Source organism: Carassius auratus, chromosome 35, assembly GCF_003368295.1.
Source record: "Carassius auratus strain Wakin chromosome 35, ASM336829v1, whole genome shotgun sequence".
Classification (NCBI taxonomy): domain Eukaryota; kingdom Metazoa; phylum Chordata; class Actinopteri; order Cypriniformes; family Cyprinidae; genus Carassius; species Carassius auratus.
This window is the reverse complement of record NC_039277.1, coordinates 18,405,335-18,424,340: the sequence shown is the minus strand read 5'-3', so window position 1 is coordinate 18,424,340 and position 19,006 is coordinate 18,405,335. Positions and strand designations below refer to the sequence as shown.

Sequence of the window (19,006 nt, the reverse complement as noted above, 5' to 3'; positions counted from 1 at the left end):
GGAATAAAAGTGTGAAATGGTTATGGGTAGAACCAATAGAAATGCTGACCTGCAGATATTGTTGAATACATTTCTGTTTGCAATTATGTGTTATTGCAATCAAGAAGTGGGATTGCTCAAAGTGTCTCCACACTGGTCCTCGTCCTCTCTCTCTGTCCTAATCTTACTCTGTCTCTCATTGCCTTCATGCTCAAGTGTTTTCAGCTGTGTATGTAAGTGCCTACAATTGCAGGATGAGTTTTGCATTTTGAACAGAGTGTTTTCCCGGATGATAACAGGTGATTTCGTTTTTGAACAAAGTAGTGTAGTTTCGCAATAAGTGTGTTACAGAATTGCAAACAAAGTGCAAAGTTGATTGTGTGTTTAAGCTGTGGTTACACTGTGTTTACGGTTAAGCTACAAGAAGTTTAGGTATTGAGGCTTTGGTCTAAGCATTCAGTTTTAGCATGTAAGCAATGGCAGAAACTGTAAACAACACAAGCAAAAAAAATTTTTTTCAATTTTATTTAACGTTTTTGTAATTTTGTCATTTGCTTTTGTCATTTTTATTAGTTGATTTTTTAAAAAACTTAAGTTAAAGTTAATTAAACTACATTGAAACTATTATAAGACTAAGCTTCAAACTATTAATAAGATTTTTGTTTATTTGAAGTAAATGTAAATATCAGTGCTTTAAGTGACCCAAAAGAGGTGCCGCTTCTCTATTATGGCTAATATATATATATATATATATATATATATATATATATATGTATATATATATATATTTTTTTTTTTTTTTTGATGACTCTCATCCCCTGAGGTAACAACAACTATATTGAAGGGCTTTTATATACAGCAGTCAACAGGCGACCTTAATAATAAATCCTTTTATTAGTTCGTGGATTTGCTTGAGCTAGAAAGAACTACTGAACATAAATAAAATGTGCAAAAGGATTTGGAAAAAATACCCTTAGAAAGAGCTACTGCATTACTGCATGCAAACATCCAAACTGACTCAAATGATTCGCGAACCCGCCTTGAACTACGGATCTGATTCAAATGATTCGAGAACCCGCTTTGAACTCCCGAACTGACTCAAGTGATTCGCGAACCCGTTACGATCTCCCGAACTGATTCATATGATTCGCTATCACCAAACTGACTCAAATGATTCGCGAACCCGCTTTGACCTCCCGAACTGATTCAAATGATTCGCGATCCCGCTCCACACTCCCGAACTGACTCAAATGATTCGCGAACCCGATATGAACTCTCCAATTGATTCAAATGATCCGCGAAGCCGCTCCGAACTCCCGAATTGATTTAAATGATTCGTGATCACCAAACTGACTCAAATGATTCGCGAACCCGCTCCGAACTCTCGAATTTATTCAAATGATTCGCGAACCCGCTCCAAACTCCCGAACTGAATCAAATGATTCACGCTCCATACTCCGAACTAGGAAGAATTAGGAAGCGTTCATTGTGAAGGGTGCTCTGAAAAGTGGCAGCACAGGCAAAGGATTAAAACCTCTATTAAAACAGATGTCCAAATGCTAAAAGCACGTTCTGAGCGCACGGAGAGGTGGTGAAGTACAGGTGCGTACCGGCCCACTTAAAGCACTGGTAAATATTACATGGAAAATTTGAAATGTTGCCTTGAGTTTAAGTTAATTAAAGTTAATTAAAGAACTAAAACTACTGGGGAAAAACAAAACATGAAATACAAATAAATAAACAAACAAACTGAAATGCACACAAAATTACAAAAAGAAAGAAAAAATTAAGATAAAAGCTAGTAAAAACTATAATATCTTACAAAATATTATAATCTGTGTGTCTGTGTGTGTGTGTTCCCTGCTATGTGTGTGTGTGTGTGTGTGTGTGTGTTTCTGAGTGAGTGTCTGTGTGTGTGTGTGTGTGTGCATGCGTTCTTGTGTGTGTTCCCTGATGTGTGTGTGTGTGTGTTTCTGAGTGAGTGTCTGTGTGTGTGTGTGTGTGTCTGTGCATGCGTTCGTGTGTGTGTGTGTATGTGTCCCTCTGTGTCTCACAGCATATGTTGTATTTTAATCAGTGATCTGAATGAAAGTGGGGAACTGGATTAATCTCCCATCATCCTCTCTGTCTCTCAGTGTGCAGTGAACTTCCGCCGGGAATCTCCCATGCGTCCCAAACCTTGTGGAAATGGACAGTTTAATGTTTGAATCTGAGCTGAAAATACAAAGTGTTGTAGAAAAACTGCTCATTTCTGCTGGATGTCATTTACAGCTCGTGACAAGTTTTTCTTTCGTATTTTTGCATTTTTGTCTTTTAGAATTGCGTGGCCTGTTTCTCGTACAAACACACTCTTTTCAGTCTGTTATTTGGCATTGTGCTTGAAAAGCAAAAATGTGTGTGTTTTACATTCGGTCAACCTTTAGAAAATAGAGTAGGATATTTATTATTTTTTCTCAGACGTGAATGAGATGTAGGTATCTGTGTCAGATCAGATGTTTGTGTGACGGTCTTGCATGTAAACATAGGGGACATCACATTACCACATCACATTCCTTTCCATCGCATGTCCCCTGTGTGGGTCCTCGTCCTCCCCCATGAGTCTCTGCGCTCTATAAATATTTATTAGAAAAAAAAAAATCTTTAGAAACTTCATTTGTTATCAAAGCTGGAGCTCTTCAGGATCTCATTGTGTCTGAGAGAAGATTCCTTTCCGTTGTTTGTGTGGTCTGTATTTGTGATTCTAATTATAAATAAATAAATAAATAAATATTTACACATTGAGAATTTTTTTTAAATTGTGATGCATTAATATATATATCATGTTAGTACTTATTTGAGTGAAAATAGCTGGTTTAAATAATTTTATGTTTATTTTAATTTAAATTATTTATATATATATATATATATATATATATATATATATATATATATATATATATATATATAGGCTATATATATATAATTTTATTTTAAATTGTAGTTTTTTTATATAATTGTGATGTATTAATATATATCATTTTAGTACTTATTTTACCAGAAATAGCTGGTTTAAATAATTTATCATGATGATTATATGAAATGATATAATGATACATAAATATTATTATGTAATTATACATTAATACCTTTAAATATGACTTTTTATATTGTCATTAATGCATCTAGAACGTTTTTAAATTTTTGTATATATATATATATATATATATATATATATATATATATATATATATATATATATATATATATATATTTATTCATCTCTGTTTATGGCTCATTATCATTATTTAAATTAATATAAATAATTATTGATGATAAATTATTTAAATGAGCTATTTAATTTACAAATTGTACAATAAGTACTGCCTTGATGTATTAGTGCTTCACAATTAAAATTAAAATAATCATTACAGTAATATATATTATTATTATAAACCTCTTTTTTGTATTTTTTAGGTGTAATTTTTCACAGGTTTCATAATACTCATGCTTATAATCTAGTCTCTGAAAATAAGAAAATGTAAAAGAAAAGCACAGGACGTGAATAATTAGGCCCTGGTTATTAATGCTGACTTGCTGATGTTGCTTTGGCTTTTTAAAGTAGGTGCATAACTGAAATGCTCTGGTTGTAAACATCTACTTTTAGACGGGTGATCTAATAATAACGCTCGGTGGATGAAGATGATGCCACGGCTGAAGAACGAGCTGCTGCTGCAGTAGATGTGGATTATGTGTCTCCGTTCATTACAACCGAAAGGAATGTACCCTCTGGCTAACCTACAGGACGCTTTGCCTTTTAAAACACGAGATGAGATCTTGAAACACTATCGTTTCTCAGAGAGCCTCAAATGTGTTTGAGTTTTCCCTCCGCTTCAAGCCTCCAGTGTCCGGAGTCTGTCCTGCAGGGATGGAGGGACGTGTCCAGGGATTTCCCACAGTCTGCCGTGTTATCGGATAGTGCTCGGAATAATAACCCAGCAATAATCCTCTGGATATCTGCAGCTGTGATGGAGCGCGAAACCCTTGAAAGCAAATCATCCGCTGATCAGAAAAGCATGGTGGAGAGTGAAGTATCCCAGTAATCCAGCGGCCTATTCTGAGCGCTGATGTCAACAAACGCCCCAGAGTCCGATACGGGCCGGGGAATGTGGGAATGCCGGAGCAGGTGATGTCACCGGGTGCTTTGGTTCGAGGCGGTGGGTGTGTTGCGAGCCCGGTCGCACTATAAGTCACCAGGACCTGTCAGCAGATCGTATATCTGGGGCTTGTTCTCACGTTGTTCTCAGAATCACTGAGTGCAGAGGCTCACTGTGACTCTCTTCTGAGATTTGGATATGGATCTTAATCAGGATTGTTATATTGCTATGTTTAATTTGACACATGTGAAAATGTGCACACTGTATGTTATGTATGGTGTACTGTCATTATGTCTTGTCTGATTTTCCCAGCCCTTGTTCTTCTCTGGGCCGGGAATGATCACAGCTGCTCTGCAGTTTTAGAAACTGGTGAGATATACAGTATTTTCAGTTTTCATCTGATTGTGGGATGATCACAGCAAACAACAGTACGACACAGTACAGTATCTATCTATCTATCTATCTATCTATCTATCTATCTATCTATCTATCTATCTATCTATCTATCTATCTATCTATAGAAGTATCTAGCCATCTTTTGTTCAGTCATTCGTTCCATCATCCATCCAGCCATTAATTCATCCATCCATCTATTGTTTTACCTACCATTCCATTCATTCATCTATTAATCTATCTGTCATTCCATCCATTTACTGATCTATTTATCATTCCATCCATCCACCAGTCGATCATTATATCTATCATCCATCCATTTATCCATACATCTATTAAACTGTCATTCCATCCATTCATCCATCCATCTTTTATTATGTCCATCCATCATACATTGTTCAATCAATCGTTCCATCCATCATTATATCTGTCATCCATCCATCCATCCATCCATCACTATATCTATCATCCATCCATCCATCCATCCATCATCACTATATCTATTATCCATCCATCCATCCATCACTATATCTATTATCCATCCATCCATCCATCCATCCATCACTATATCTATTATCCATCCATCCATCCATCCATCACTATATCTATCATCCATCCATCCATCCATCCATCCATCCATCTTTTGTTCAATCAATCATTCTATCCATTCTTCGTTCTGTCATTCCATCCATCCATCCATCCATTAATCTGTCACTCCATCCATCCATCTATTGTTTTACCTAACATCCATATTTTAATCTATCTGCCATTCCATCATCCATTTATTGTTCTACTTATCATTTCATCCATCCATCAATCCATCGTTATATCCATCATTCATCCATCTATTAATCTGTCATTCCATCCATCCATCCATCTATTGTTCAATCAATTGTTCCATCCATCCATCCATTATGATATCTATCATCCATCCATCTATCACTTTTTTCATCCATCCATCCATCCATCTATTAATCTGTCATTCCATCCATACATCTATTGTTCAATCAATCATTCCATCCATCCATCCTTCATCTATCCATCCACCCTTCGATCTGTGATTCCTTCCATCCATCCATTAATTTGTCACTCCATCCATCCTTCTGTTGTTTTACCTACCATTCCATCCATCCATCTATGAATCTATCTGTCATTCCATCCATCCAATTTATTGTTCTAATCATTCTATCCTTCCATCAATCCATCGTTATATCTATCATCCATCCATCTATCCATCCATCTATTAATCTGTCATTCCATCCATCCATCATCCATCTATTAATCTGTCATTCCATCCATCCATCCATCTATTGTTCAATCAATTGTTCCATCCATCCATCCATCCATTATGATATCTATCATCCATCCATCTATCACTTTTTTCATCCATCCATCCATCCATCTATTAATCTGTCATTCCATCCATACATCTATTGTTCAATCAATCATTCCATCCATCCATCCATTCATCTATCTATCCACCCATCGATCTGTGATTCCTTCCATCCATCCATTAATTTGTCACTCCATCCATCCTTCTGTTGTTTTACCTACCATTCTATCCATCCATCTATGAATCTATCTGTCATTCCATCCATCCAATTTATGGTTCTAATCATTCTATCCTTCCATCAATCCATCGTTATATCTATCATCCATCCATCTATCCATCCATATATTAATCTGTCAATCCATCCATCCTTCCATCATCCATCTATTAATCTGTCATTCCATCCATCCATCCATCATCCATCTATTAATCTGTCATTCCATCCATCCATCATCCATCTATTAATCTGTCATTCCATCCATCCATCCTTCCATCCATCCATCCATCATCCATCTATTAATCTGTCATTCCATCCATCCATCTATTAATCTGTCATTCCATCCATCCATCCATCCATCCATCATCCATCTATTAATCTGTCATTCCATCCATCATCCATCTATTAATCTGTCATTCCATCCATCCATCTATTAATCTGTCATTCCATCCATCCATCCATCTATTAATCTGTCATTCCATCCATCCATCCATCCATCCATCATCCATCTATTAATCTGTCATTCCATCCATCCATCCTTCCATCCATCCATCCATCATCCATCTATTAATCTGTCATTCCATCCATCCATCTATTAATCTGTCATTCCATCCATCCATCCATCTATTAATCTGTCATTCCATCCATCCATCCATCCATCATCCATCTATCAATCTGTCATTCCATCCATCCATTGTTATACCTGTCAATCTGTCCATCCATTATTGTCGTTACTGTTGTTTCATCCAATCATCCATCTATCTATCATTCTATTTATCTGTATCCATCTATCAACCCATCCATCCCTCATTCTATCGATCCTGTCCTTCAGTCAGTCTGTCTATCTGTTAATAAGTCTGCCTCATGCTTCATGTTTTTGGCAGGTGTTCTGCGGGTGGTTCTCTGCATGATCAACTGAAGAATCTGCGTGGTTTTCCTGCAGGGCTGGCCTCATACGTTCAGTTCTGGATCTAAATGTCTGATCAGTGACACAGACACAGAGAGGCTTCTTCACAAACCTCTGCAGCCCCAAGGAAACATTTCCACACAGATTTACTGCTCGGCCCGGCTTTACAGCAAGCTTTTGTTTACCATAGAATCCTGGGCTGCTGTTCAGGAATGCGTGAGAGCCGAGCGGGACAGATCCCGACTCTCCAAACCGGTCCTCAGCCCTGTAATGTCTCTCAGCACGCCTGAGCTTCAGCTGACAGACAACTGATCATCTGAAAGCCCTGGAGCATGATGAACTTCCTACTGTAAATATCTTTTTTTCATTTTGTAATTTACAGTGTATACTACTGTGTGTGAATAGACAGTGTGTGTGTATGAAATGTTTGCGATCGGAGCATAACTAGAAAAAGATTTTGCGTAACAATTATAATCATATAATATAAAATTACAAATTTATTTAAATTTATTTTTAAACTAATATTTATGTATTAGATCTGAGCATAACTAGAAAAAAGCATTATTAAAAATGATCTCAACTAGATTTTTTATGTATATTTTATGTTATGAAATGTTTACATTAATGAATGATTTTATATAATACAACTATAATATAATATAAAACTACAAATGTATCTTTATTTATAATTTAGTTGTTTTATACTGTGTATTTATTTGTGCTACAATAGACTGTATGTTTTGAGTAAACAAGATTAAAAGCACAACTAGAATAAATATGTACAATATTAAGTACAATTAAAATTTATTTGATCTGTTTTATTTTAAATAAATAAATGTTTTAGATAACTAAAACACCCATGGATGGATGGATGGATGGATGGATGTTTTAGATAACTAAAAAATTATAATTAGAATCAAATATGTAATATATATATATATTTTAAATGTTTGTAGTTTATTTTAATAATTATTTAAGAAATATTGTTCAATACATATTCATTATTTTATAACTGTATATATATATATATATATATATATATATATATATATATATATATATGTGTGTGTGTGTGTGTGTGTGTGTGTGTGTAAAATTAAATAAATAAAATAAACATGACTTTATTTTTCTAGTAATTTTTAGGAGTTAAAGATCTCATTTGACTGTAATTTACATAAAATAAAAAAAACTATTGGAAGGAAACAAAAAGGTACATTTTTATCCATCCAGTTAATTGTTCTTTAATTTTTAGACCTCATGCATATATGATGTATTCATGAACACACTCAAAAGCATGATAGAAATGAGATTTATTTTGTAAAAAGGTATAAAATGAAATATTGTACAAAAATAAAGTCTGTAGAGAGCTTTGGTTCAGTAACACAAACAAAACAAAACAAAACGTCTCAGGATCGACGAACAATGCAGGACGGAAAATGAGTTTCAGCAGACATTTGAACTCTTATCTTGAATGTTCTCTTTCGAGGAATCCACGAGCGTGAGTTACACACTCAGGACGTGTGCGTCGAGCAAAGCGTCATACGTCAGGACAGAGGATCGCAGCGAATGCGTGTTTTGGCGGCAAAGTGTTTTTATCATGATTAAAGTGGAGCGGCTGATGAAATATATCCTGATAAAAGAGGCACCTCGTGCTTTACAGAGATACTTCTTGAAACGGGTGGACTTTTTCCATCATAATGCAACAGTAAATCCCAAAGTATACTTCGGTGGATTTCGTGCGTAGAGTGCGCGAGACGCAAATTTCGTCATCAGAATAGTACGCGAACCACTATATTTCTATAACACCACAATATTATTTTATAGGCTAAACATATATTTATCAGTCATAACTTCCATAGAAAAATAGCGCAGACACTTGACTAAAATTAACGTTATAGAGCACATGAGTCGCACGCACTATCCAATGTAGCTTTATGTAGCTCCGCCCCTTTTCAGCGACTAAATCTGCTTCACCAGATAATTACTCTTCAGAAGTGATGCTATAGTCCCAAATGGTGCACTAATACACTATGTTCTTATGCACTATGTATTCAACCATTAACAGTATGAATTATGTAGCTATGGTTATTTTGTCATTCATAATCAGAGTCTGATAGCTCCTCCCCCTTCGCTGCCTAATTAAACCCATAACAATTTCTATTGAAGTGCATCATCCGAGTGTTTAAAGTGCACTTTTTATGTTTGTAGTAACACACTAGTTATACTGCAAAATGTCATAGAATAGTGCACAAGCACGTGATTTGAAACGCACCTGAAGTGTACTTTGGGCTTAACGCACAAGAAAGCCGGGGTTTTGTCTTAATTCAGGCTTGTTTACAGTCGAAGCCCAGACTGCTCTAGAATTGAGAGAACTGATCCTGTTGAGAAGTTTATTTCAAGTCGGTTAGAGCAGACAAAGCTGATCTGACATAATTGGTCTTAAAGGTCGGTGGTCCACGGTGTTTTCTGTCCAGATTAATGGCTAAACAGCGGGTTTGACCTCAGCGGTCGCTCCTGGTTTACACAGATCACATGTAACATTATTTGCTCTGATCAAACAGTCCATTTGTGGAGCTCGGCTCGGCGCAGGCGGTCTCTGGCACTGATTTCATTACAGTGAGATGTAAACACGTCAGGCCAGACCGTATTTTAAAGAGATAATTGGAGACGAGCCATCTGAGGTCCGGTTTGAGCACACTGCCTATTTTAATGACAGCAAAGAATCAAAACTTTAGCTTTTTTGCAAGACAACATCAGCTTTTTATTTTCTACAATAATACTTGGTCCTCTGCCCGGTCATTGTCTGTTTTTTTCTTGTAAGAAACAATGGTCTGGTGGCGTCTTTTCCGAACGTCACGGATGGGTCGTGTTTATCTGCTTTTCTTTCGCTCGTCTAAAGATTCTCTCCGATTTACTCAAGCTCATGCCCTTTTGCATTATTTTTCATGTCTTCTCGAATCATGTGATGCTTTCTGTGAGGAACAAACACAAATTTATCTTTAACATCATTAACAAATGAACAGTAGCTTCCAAATCCCATGCATTTTTCATGCTTGTGCATCAAATCAGTGAGGTTTGGATGCAATGATGAGTCTAAATGCACCATTTCTTATTCAGTGTTTTTGACACTTAGATTTTTATATTTAGGTCTGTTCCTCGAGCAAATTAATCATATGACTTGAGAAGACTTTAAATATAGTGCATAGGTTATATTCACTATTTTCAATGAGCTAAATTAAACCTTATACATCTCCATCCGCCTTCATTGAATGGAAGCCAAGCCAATGGAACGGCTTCTTTAAAAACTCAAATCTGGCACCATCCAAGATAGAGAACAAAAAAACCCTCTTTAAATAAATAAGAGAAACAAACACTCTAATACAATGGATTGCAATAAATAACAATAACTTAATTAAATCTCAATAAATACATTTTCATATATACTATATATAGATAGATAGATAGCTTTCTGGATATTTAAGATGTGGAGTCTGTCGCTGTGTAAACGTGATAATCCACTGCAGGTGCGTCACGCTCCTTATTCCACCAAGTTTGTTGCTGGATAAACGGATGTGGTTTGGTAACAAACTGAATACTGACTGTATCTCTCTCAGAGAGTCCCGCGGCCCAGTCTGAAGCGTTTCGTTCTGGATTCGTCCGTCAAACACAAGCGCACTTTTTAGCCGAATGCTTCTTCAGAGTGTGGTATTCCAAGCTGTCGTCCAAGAACGAGATGTCGTCGTCGAACGCGACCGGTCGACAGCAAGTCCGAGACGGCGTCTCCTTGTCAAGCTTCTTGTTGTGGGTGAGGTTGTTGAGGATCTTGTCGTAGTTGGTCTCGGCGTCCAAACACGGGCCGCTGCAGTAGCGGAAGATCAGCTCCTCTTTGGTCCTGTAACCCAAGCCCAGGTCTGTGACGTTGAGGTGGATCTCTTTCAGCAGGCACCCACGCCCTTGACCTTTGACCTTGTCGTCTCGGCCTCGTCCTCGACCCTTCTTTCGTTCTCCTCGCCCCCGTCTGCTCCTCTCGATGTTTGTCGCTCCTTTCCTCTGGCCCCTGCCCTGCTTGGTTCCTGAGTCCATGTCGGAGGATCTTCGCAGTCGGCCGATCGTGGCTTCGATGAAGTCCATCACGTCCTTGAACTGCTCGGGGTAAAGGCTGTTCGCGTCATCTTCAAGAGACAGAACAAGAAACGTCAGTAATGATGCAATGTGACAGTTTATCTTTTTGCATTTGCAATATTGCATTGATGACATTCCTTTATTGTTTTTGGATAAAAGCATCTGCTAAATGACTAAATGCAATTTATTTTTAATAATAATAAAACAATTACATTGCAAATGATGTAAGCATAACAGTTTAAGAAGGTACTGAATTTAAAAATAAAAAAAAATATGAATCAGGTGTTACCGTCAACTAAAACTATATAGAATATTTACATTGATTAGAATAAATGTTAACTGAAATAATCAAATAAAGGATAAAAAGTTACAAAGGCAACCTTTAGACTTTTTTTTTTAAAGTACTAAAAAAAAAAAAAAAAAAAAAAACTGAAAAATAAAAACAATAAAAACTAAATAGACATATCTTTTTAAAAATAATAAAAATGGCAAAACACAACAAAATTACTAACACTGAAATAAATTAATAAAAAACTATATATATATATATATATATATATATATATATATATATATATATATATATATATATATATATATATATATATATATTAAAACAAAACAAAAACACAACAAAATTTCTAATCTAAAATGAAAAATAATAAAAACCCAATGGACCTTAAACTAATAAAATGACAAAATACAAAATTACTAAAACTGAAATAAAAATAGTAAAAACTACATAGATATATTTAAAAAAAAAAAAATAACAAAAACACAACATATTTAATTAAACTGAAATAAAAATAATAAAAACTTAGTAGACATATAAAAAAAACTATAAAAATAAAATCACCAAAAACATAACAAAATACAATTTTTTTTTTTTAAATAATTACTAAAACAAATAGACATACAAAACTAACACACATGATAAAACCAACTAAATTACAAACTTTATTGAAAATGGAAAAATCTTAAAATAAAAGCTAATTTAAAATATTAATAAAAAGTACAATACTATATTAATGATACAACAAGATTTGCTCAATTGATTAGTAACCTAGAATGTGAAATATGTATGTTTTAAATAATTTCTGTTTCCAGGTTGAAATGACACAGCATGCTCTCAAACGTTTGGACTTCACTGTATATATGACATTGTTTATTTGTCACTATCGACCATCCCAAATAACGGCCCATGACTCACGAGATCTCACTCGTCACTGGACAGACTGTTCTTAAGTCGGAAATGCAATGGAAAATCTTATAGATCATGACATTGAGGTACAGCAGAAATACATCTGCTCAACCGCAAACTCGAAACATGCACGGCGCTCTCGTTTTAAACAAAAGCAAGGGCACGTTTGATCTGCATGTAATACACCGTGATTTCATTTCAGTCAGAACACAATGTCCAGTCACTCGACATTCAACCCAACAGACCGACCATGTCTCAGTTCTCGGAAAAGCCCTGCAATAATCATGGTATATACATGCTGCTAATCTTGACAGGTCATTTTTTCCACATTAAAAATGATGTAACCTAGTTACGATAGTATTTAGATAGAGTTTGTTTCGTCATCAGATTTGGAGAAATGTTGCATTGCAACAGTGTCTCATCAATGGATGCTCTGCAGTGAATGGGTGCCGTCAGAATGAGAGTCTGATAAAAACATCACAATAATCCACAGCACTCCAGTCCATCAGTGAACATCTGGAGAAGATAAAAGATGAAATAAATCCAGTATTAAGACGTTTTTAACTCAAACACATAGAGTCTATAATCCACTTCCTCCAGTGAAAAATTGCATCAAAATCCAACCACATATTATTTTAGAGCTGTTTAAACGCTGCTTGATCTGTGCAGATTTCTCTCCTGATTCAGACCAGAACACTTTTTCACTGGAGGAAGTGTTATTCTGGATTATAGACTCTATGTGTTTGAGTTAAAATCATCTTAATGCTGGATTTGTTTCATCTTTTGTCTTCTCCAGATGTGCTGGAGTGCTGTGGATTATTGTGATGTTTTTATCAGACTCTCATTCTGACGGCACCCATTCACTGCAGAGCATCCCTTGATGAATCACTGATGCAATGCTACAACCGGAGGGTAAGCACATTATCAGCAGATTTTAATTTTTGGGTGACGCAGATGCTGTAAGTGTCCTATATTAGCCGTTTCCCCAGACTTTATTTTAAAGAGAAGCAAATAATGTGAGTTTTTTTCAAAAATGAGCAGCTATGATAAATACAGTATAAAATGATGGAGAACATGCAAGTTATATGTAATGAATCGCTGTTTATGTGTCAAATTAGGAAAGGGCGCTTTCAATGCCAGTTGTAAACCAGACCTTGACTAAGAGAAATACACAACCAAAACCAGATTCAGTAACTTTCATGTCTGCTATTTCATACAAACACCAGCACATCTAACATGCATGAACACATGTTTTGTGTTACGGATGCACCATATGGCAGGTAAAGTGAAGTACTCTCTGTAGGAATGAGATGATTCAGATGTTTAGGGAATTAGGTCTTGCTTGAGATGTTTGTGTGAGCCTCAACATTTCTGAGTAGCAGGCGTGATGAACGGTGCCAGAATCGAGTAACCTTTACGCTGGTGTCATTTGTTTTAACCCAGTTGGTTACATGATCTACGGCGGTATCAGATGTATCTGCAAATGTTGGCCGTGTCTCAAATCTCTGTGCTACTTACATAGAAAGCATTTTGTGCATCACAGGATGATTGAACAGTGAATAAACAGGCACATTCACATTAACTCTAAACCCATTTAGACGTCAAAATGCATGCAGTCTAAATGGACAGTTCAATCTGTACGCATCTTAGTTCTATGGAAGCTCGTTTTTATCCACAGTATAGAAATAAAGAAATTAATAGAAATTAAAAAGGTAATTGTGACTTAAAATTCTGCAATTCTTCATATCTCGCAATTCTGACGTATGACAAAAATCATAATTGTCGATTATTCCGTTGTAATTGTGACTATTAAATATGATTATCACCGTTTACATTGATGTTTACCATTGTTTGAGGCAACCGCATTTGTTATATTTTTAGATGAACATATACAAGATGAAATCAGTCTTACAGAAAACTATTATTGCTTTTCTGTAGTATTAAGCATCAAATGTCAACTATACATTTGATTGTTTTCTTCTTTAAATAAAAAAAGTAAAAATATGCTTAGTATTATAATGTTAGACTGAAACTAAAACAATGGAAAAACCTTTAAGATAACATGTAGAAAGAAAAAAACATCTTAAGCTCTCGGAATAAAATAAGTGGAGTTTCAATAATCAGTTTCTGCTTTGAACAATTACATAATTGTGGCATCCATAGTTGTAATCACGATTAGAAATCTCATAATTCTGACTTTATATCTCATAATTCTGACTATATCTCAATTCCGACTTTATATCTCATAATTCTGACTATATCTAAATTTCGACTTTATATCTCATAATTCTGACTATATCTCAATTCTGACTTTATATCTCATAATTCTGACTATATCTCAATTCCGACTTTATATCTCATAATTCTGACTATATCTCAATTCCGACTTTATATCTCACAATTCTGACTTTATATCTCATAATTCTGACTTTATATCTCATAATTCTGACTATATCTCAATTCTGACTTTATATCTCACAATTCCGACTTTATATCTCATAATTCTGACTATATCTCAATTCTGACTTTATATCTCACAATTCCGACTTTATATCTCATAATTCTTACTATATCTCAATTCCGACTTTATATCTCACAATTCCGACTTTATATCTCATAATTCTGACTATATCTCAATTCAGACTTTATATCTCACAATTCTGACTTTATATCTCATAATTCTGACTTTATATCTCAATTCTGACTATATATCTCACAATTCCGACTTTATATCTCATAATTCTGACTATATCTCAATTCTGACTTTATATCTCACAATTCCGACTTTATATCTCATAATTCTGACTATATCTCAATTCTGACTTTGTATCTCACAATTCTGACTTTATGTCTCATAATTCCGACTTTATATCTCATAATTGACTTTATATCTCAATTCCGACTTTATATCTCATAATTCCAACTTTATGTCTCACAATTCTGAATTTATCTCATAATTCTGACTTTACATTTCCAAATTATGACTTTATATCTCACAGTTCTGATTTTATATCTTCAAATTCTGACTTTATCTCATAATTCTTACTTTTTATCTCATAATTCTGACTTTATATCTACCAAATTCTGACTTTATATCTCACAGTTCTGACTTTATATCTCCCAATTCAGACTTTAAATATCACAATTCTGTAAAAAAAAAAAAAAAGTTCTGAACGGTGAACGAAAAACGTTTTTATATCTTTACTCAAAGGTGGAAATAAGCATCCATGTAGTTTAGATACTGTACATCTGAAGATCAGTTTTTGATCATTTATGAAAATCAGTGTTGTGTTAAACATACAGTCTGTTCAATATGTCCAACCATAGCTTTCATTTGTTTTCTTTTAGAGAAACATTTAGAAAGATGCATCTCAATCAAGCACTCGAAACTTAAATTTCATTCACTTCAGATTATAAATTTTCCTAAAATTCTGCAGTGCACTGCATGTTCTTCACAGTTTTTAGTGGCTGCTCTCTGGACAGCCAAGCTGTCATTACAAGAACACATTCTGGTGTAATTCAGAGTACTGGAGACACTGATGCATGCAGGGATCGAATCCCTAAGAGTCAAGTCACTGAGTGATTCAACATGTGTTTGTTTTTTGCAGCTTCCATTGTCTGTTGTTCACTATAGTTTCAGAACGCCTTACATTATGCAAGGGTCTGGCGAAGGGTCCAACTTCAAAATAAATTCATGCATATTTTCGGTCAGTCCAGTGCAAACCATTCCAAATTCCAATTCTGACTCGTTAATACTCTTATTTAGAAAGTTCCCACGGTGCAAGACGGCTACTGTGTAAAGATGATGCTGCTCATCTGGAACAATGAATGTATATTTCATGCCTTTGCTGTCACGTCAGTATCTGTCTGTGTTCACAACATCACCTTCCTTAGAAAAACATGTGAGAAAAACTTCAGCTTGTCTGGAAAACTTGCCGTTAAATGTAAACAAGCCGTGCGTAGGAATGTCATGTTCATCTCAAGTAAGTTTATAATAACACAACGTGACTTTAAAGGCCCAACCTCTGTGTTATAAGGCCAAACGCAGCTTTCAGTTTCAGATTTTTCATGCTGTTAAACAGATGGGGGTTTGTTACGTAAAACATGTGGTCATGCAGTTCTTATGAAGGTAATGTTTCAGTTAACGTACTGTACTTTTGACCAGTACATTGTCACAGTTGTGGAACTGTATCTGGGTTGCTCAACATGCATCTATCAAGTAATTAAAAGCAGTTTTCCATTGCAATTGAATTAAAACAAATTAACACTACATAGACGTCTCATTTGTGATGTGCATTGAAGAAACTGAGATTTGCATGCTAGTTTACTTACATTGTTCCTCCATGGAGGCTTGTTTTTGGTGCGTGGTTTCAGGTTGGGAGTCAATGATGGGGTCCAGAGCGGGCGTCTCACTGCGGATGACAGCTCTTTTGGATGACTGCAGCTTGTGGAAGACGGGACGTGTGGAAACGGAGCACAGGAGCAACAAACACGTGGCTAGAATGTCCCATAACTTCATTTTAGACTCAGTTCCTTTGAGGGAAGCTGCAATGGTGCAAAGGTAAACACATGCATGAGTGACAAAACGTGGCTTTGATGTAAAAATGGAGAGACTTTCCATGTGTTAATTTGCTGAACGCTATTGTTTGTTTTGTACTCGGTGCTACTGAAATTCTTCCCAGAGGGAAACGGTTCAGAACGAAGTGTTGTAACTTGCGGAAAAGTGCAGAGCTAAATATTCTGATGAGAGCCCTGCATGAAATGTGTTCTGTAGGCCAGTTAATGCTGAACAGATTTCTGTCAGTATAACAGAGCAGAAAAATGCATGATTTCTGCCAGAGTTTTTCCCCATTCCTGATCCCTAAACTCCTGTTGATGAAAAGGCAAATAAAATCTACCAGTTTCATGAATGTAATGATGTTTACAATGACTTTTATAGCCCTCTATTGCAGTAAATGACGCTTTACTCTTAACAGCTCCAATTGTTGTTTATTAAAACCTGCTGTTTCTTCATGTAATTAATGGCTTTTTGATATTTTAAAAGTCATAATAGTAATAAGATCCTTTGGTTTATATGTTTACTGCATCATTATGCTTATATATATATATATATATATATATATATATATATATATATATATATATATATATATATATATATATATATATATATATATACTATAAATCCATTTTTTTTTTTTAAGTTTTAAGTTATTAAATTTATTCTATTAAATGTGCTCAAAAGTAGCTCATAGTGATGTGAAGTAAACATAAAATCTTAAAGGTTTCTCCATATTATTTCTGTGCATTTTAAGTGTTTTGTAGAAGTTGCTTTTGAAAAGCATACAGTGACATGTTTTCATCTGGAGTCCCATTATACACAGCTTTCTACAGTTTTATGTGTAATATATAAAAGTACAAAACATTCAGGAAAAGCATCATAAAACCCAGAATCTGTGGAACATACAATAAAACGTTTAACTAATTTCCAAAGAATATTTGCTGCCGGATTGATTATTAACAAGTAGAAACGTGCATTTGAAAATGTACTGTAAAAACAGATCAAGAACAACTATTTTGTCTGTTTACAAAAATAATCTCACCTTAAATGGGGTCCATACAGACCAGAGCTTCATAAAAGCCTCAGTAAATCAAGAAACATCCAAAGGATAAAAATCCGTGCGTTATCCTCAAAATAAGTCCAATCACAACATATTATCCGCTAGATCCCAATGAAGCGCGCGCAGAAGTGTCCGGAGTGTCCAACTGACGCGCCGCGCAGCTCAGCTCGCCGTGCGCAACGCGACGCGCGATACCGTGATGCTGCCGCGCGCCGCCTCTGTAACGAGAGAGAAAACCAGCAGCAGCAGCGGCTCAGATGAAGACATCGGGATACAAAGACACAGATCCAGATCCTAACTGTAATAGTTTCCCTGGTCTATTAAAGCGCGCCGCATTCTGTCTCCAGGTGATGAAATCCAGGTGAATGTTTGTTAATATCCGCACGGATCAGGTGAAAGCATATGGTGTGGCTCTGATATCAGTCAGCAGCACACTGAGGGCATGATCCACACGCGCGTCCCTGTAAAACGCGTTTGACGCGCGCACCCAGCTCTGAGCGCGTTTAAATACGCTCACGGATTCGAGCGCGTTGACGTGACCCTCGGGCTCCGCCCTCATTTTTCTCAAGCTCGCACAACTCTGATCTATCCATCCATCACTGTTTCCATCCACACAAATAAAGCTGTCTGTCAGCACTAATAAAAATCATCTAAAAGAGTTTGTGAGCCACTTTTGAAATAGGATAAATGCATTAAGCAAAATATTTATTGCTCTAAAATCTTTGCGCAAAAGGATGCTCTAAATATCTAAACCATTTGATCTTATGGCCATATGGCTTATAATATATCCCAAAAAAATGTAATAATATACCAATGAAATGTAAACTGTTTAGAGTAAACCTCATGAAGGGCCATTAAAGTAGTTATAAGTAGTAGTGTTACTATAGTAATACTATGGTATTCTTTGAAGTACTGTACCTTGCAAGGTCTGTAATAAATACCATGGTATTAATCTGGTACGGTCTCAGTGTTTTGTAACGGAGTTTAGTTTTATGTTTGTACGTATGTCATTCCACAGGATGAAGCTGCGTCATACAGTCTTTATTAAAACCATCTTCACTAAATCAAAGGTTCAGTGACAGCAGTTTGTTTAGACTTTAAAA

The 19,006-nt window shown here is 35.5% G+C and overlaps 1 protein-coding gene across 2 annotated transcripts; it reads right to left on the bottom strand.

The window, feature by feature from the left end:
• Positions 1-8,313: 8,313 nt before the first annotated feature.
• LOC113054745 (glial cell line-derived neurotrophic factor-like) lies at positions 8,314-18,492 on the bottom strand. Of its 2 annotated transcripts, XM_026220517.1 has the most exons (3): positions 17,886-18,492; positions 16,615-16,827; positions 8,314-11,131 (listed from the first exon to the last, which is right to left on the bottom strand). In XM_026220517.1, the coding sequence occupies exons 2-3, from the start codon at positions 16,799-16,801 to the stop codon at positions 10,620-10,622; spliced, it is 699 nt and encodes a 232-aa protein (XP_026076302.1). In that variant the 5' UTR covers positions 16,802-16,827; positions 17,886-18,492; the 3' UTR covers positions 8,314-10,619. The 2 variants fall into 2 exon arrangements, with proteins under 2 accessions (XP_026076302.1, XP_026076301.1); XM_026220516.1 differs by lacking the exon at positions 17,886-18,492 and having other exon boundaries at positions 16,615-17,101.
• Positions 18,493-19,006: the final 514 nt, after the last annotated feature.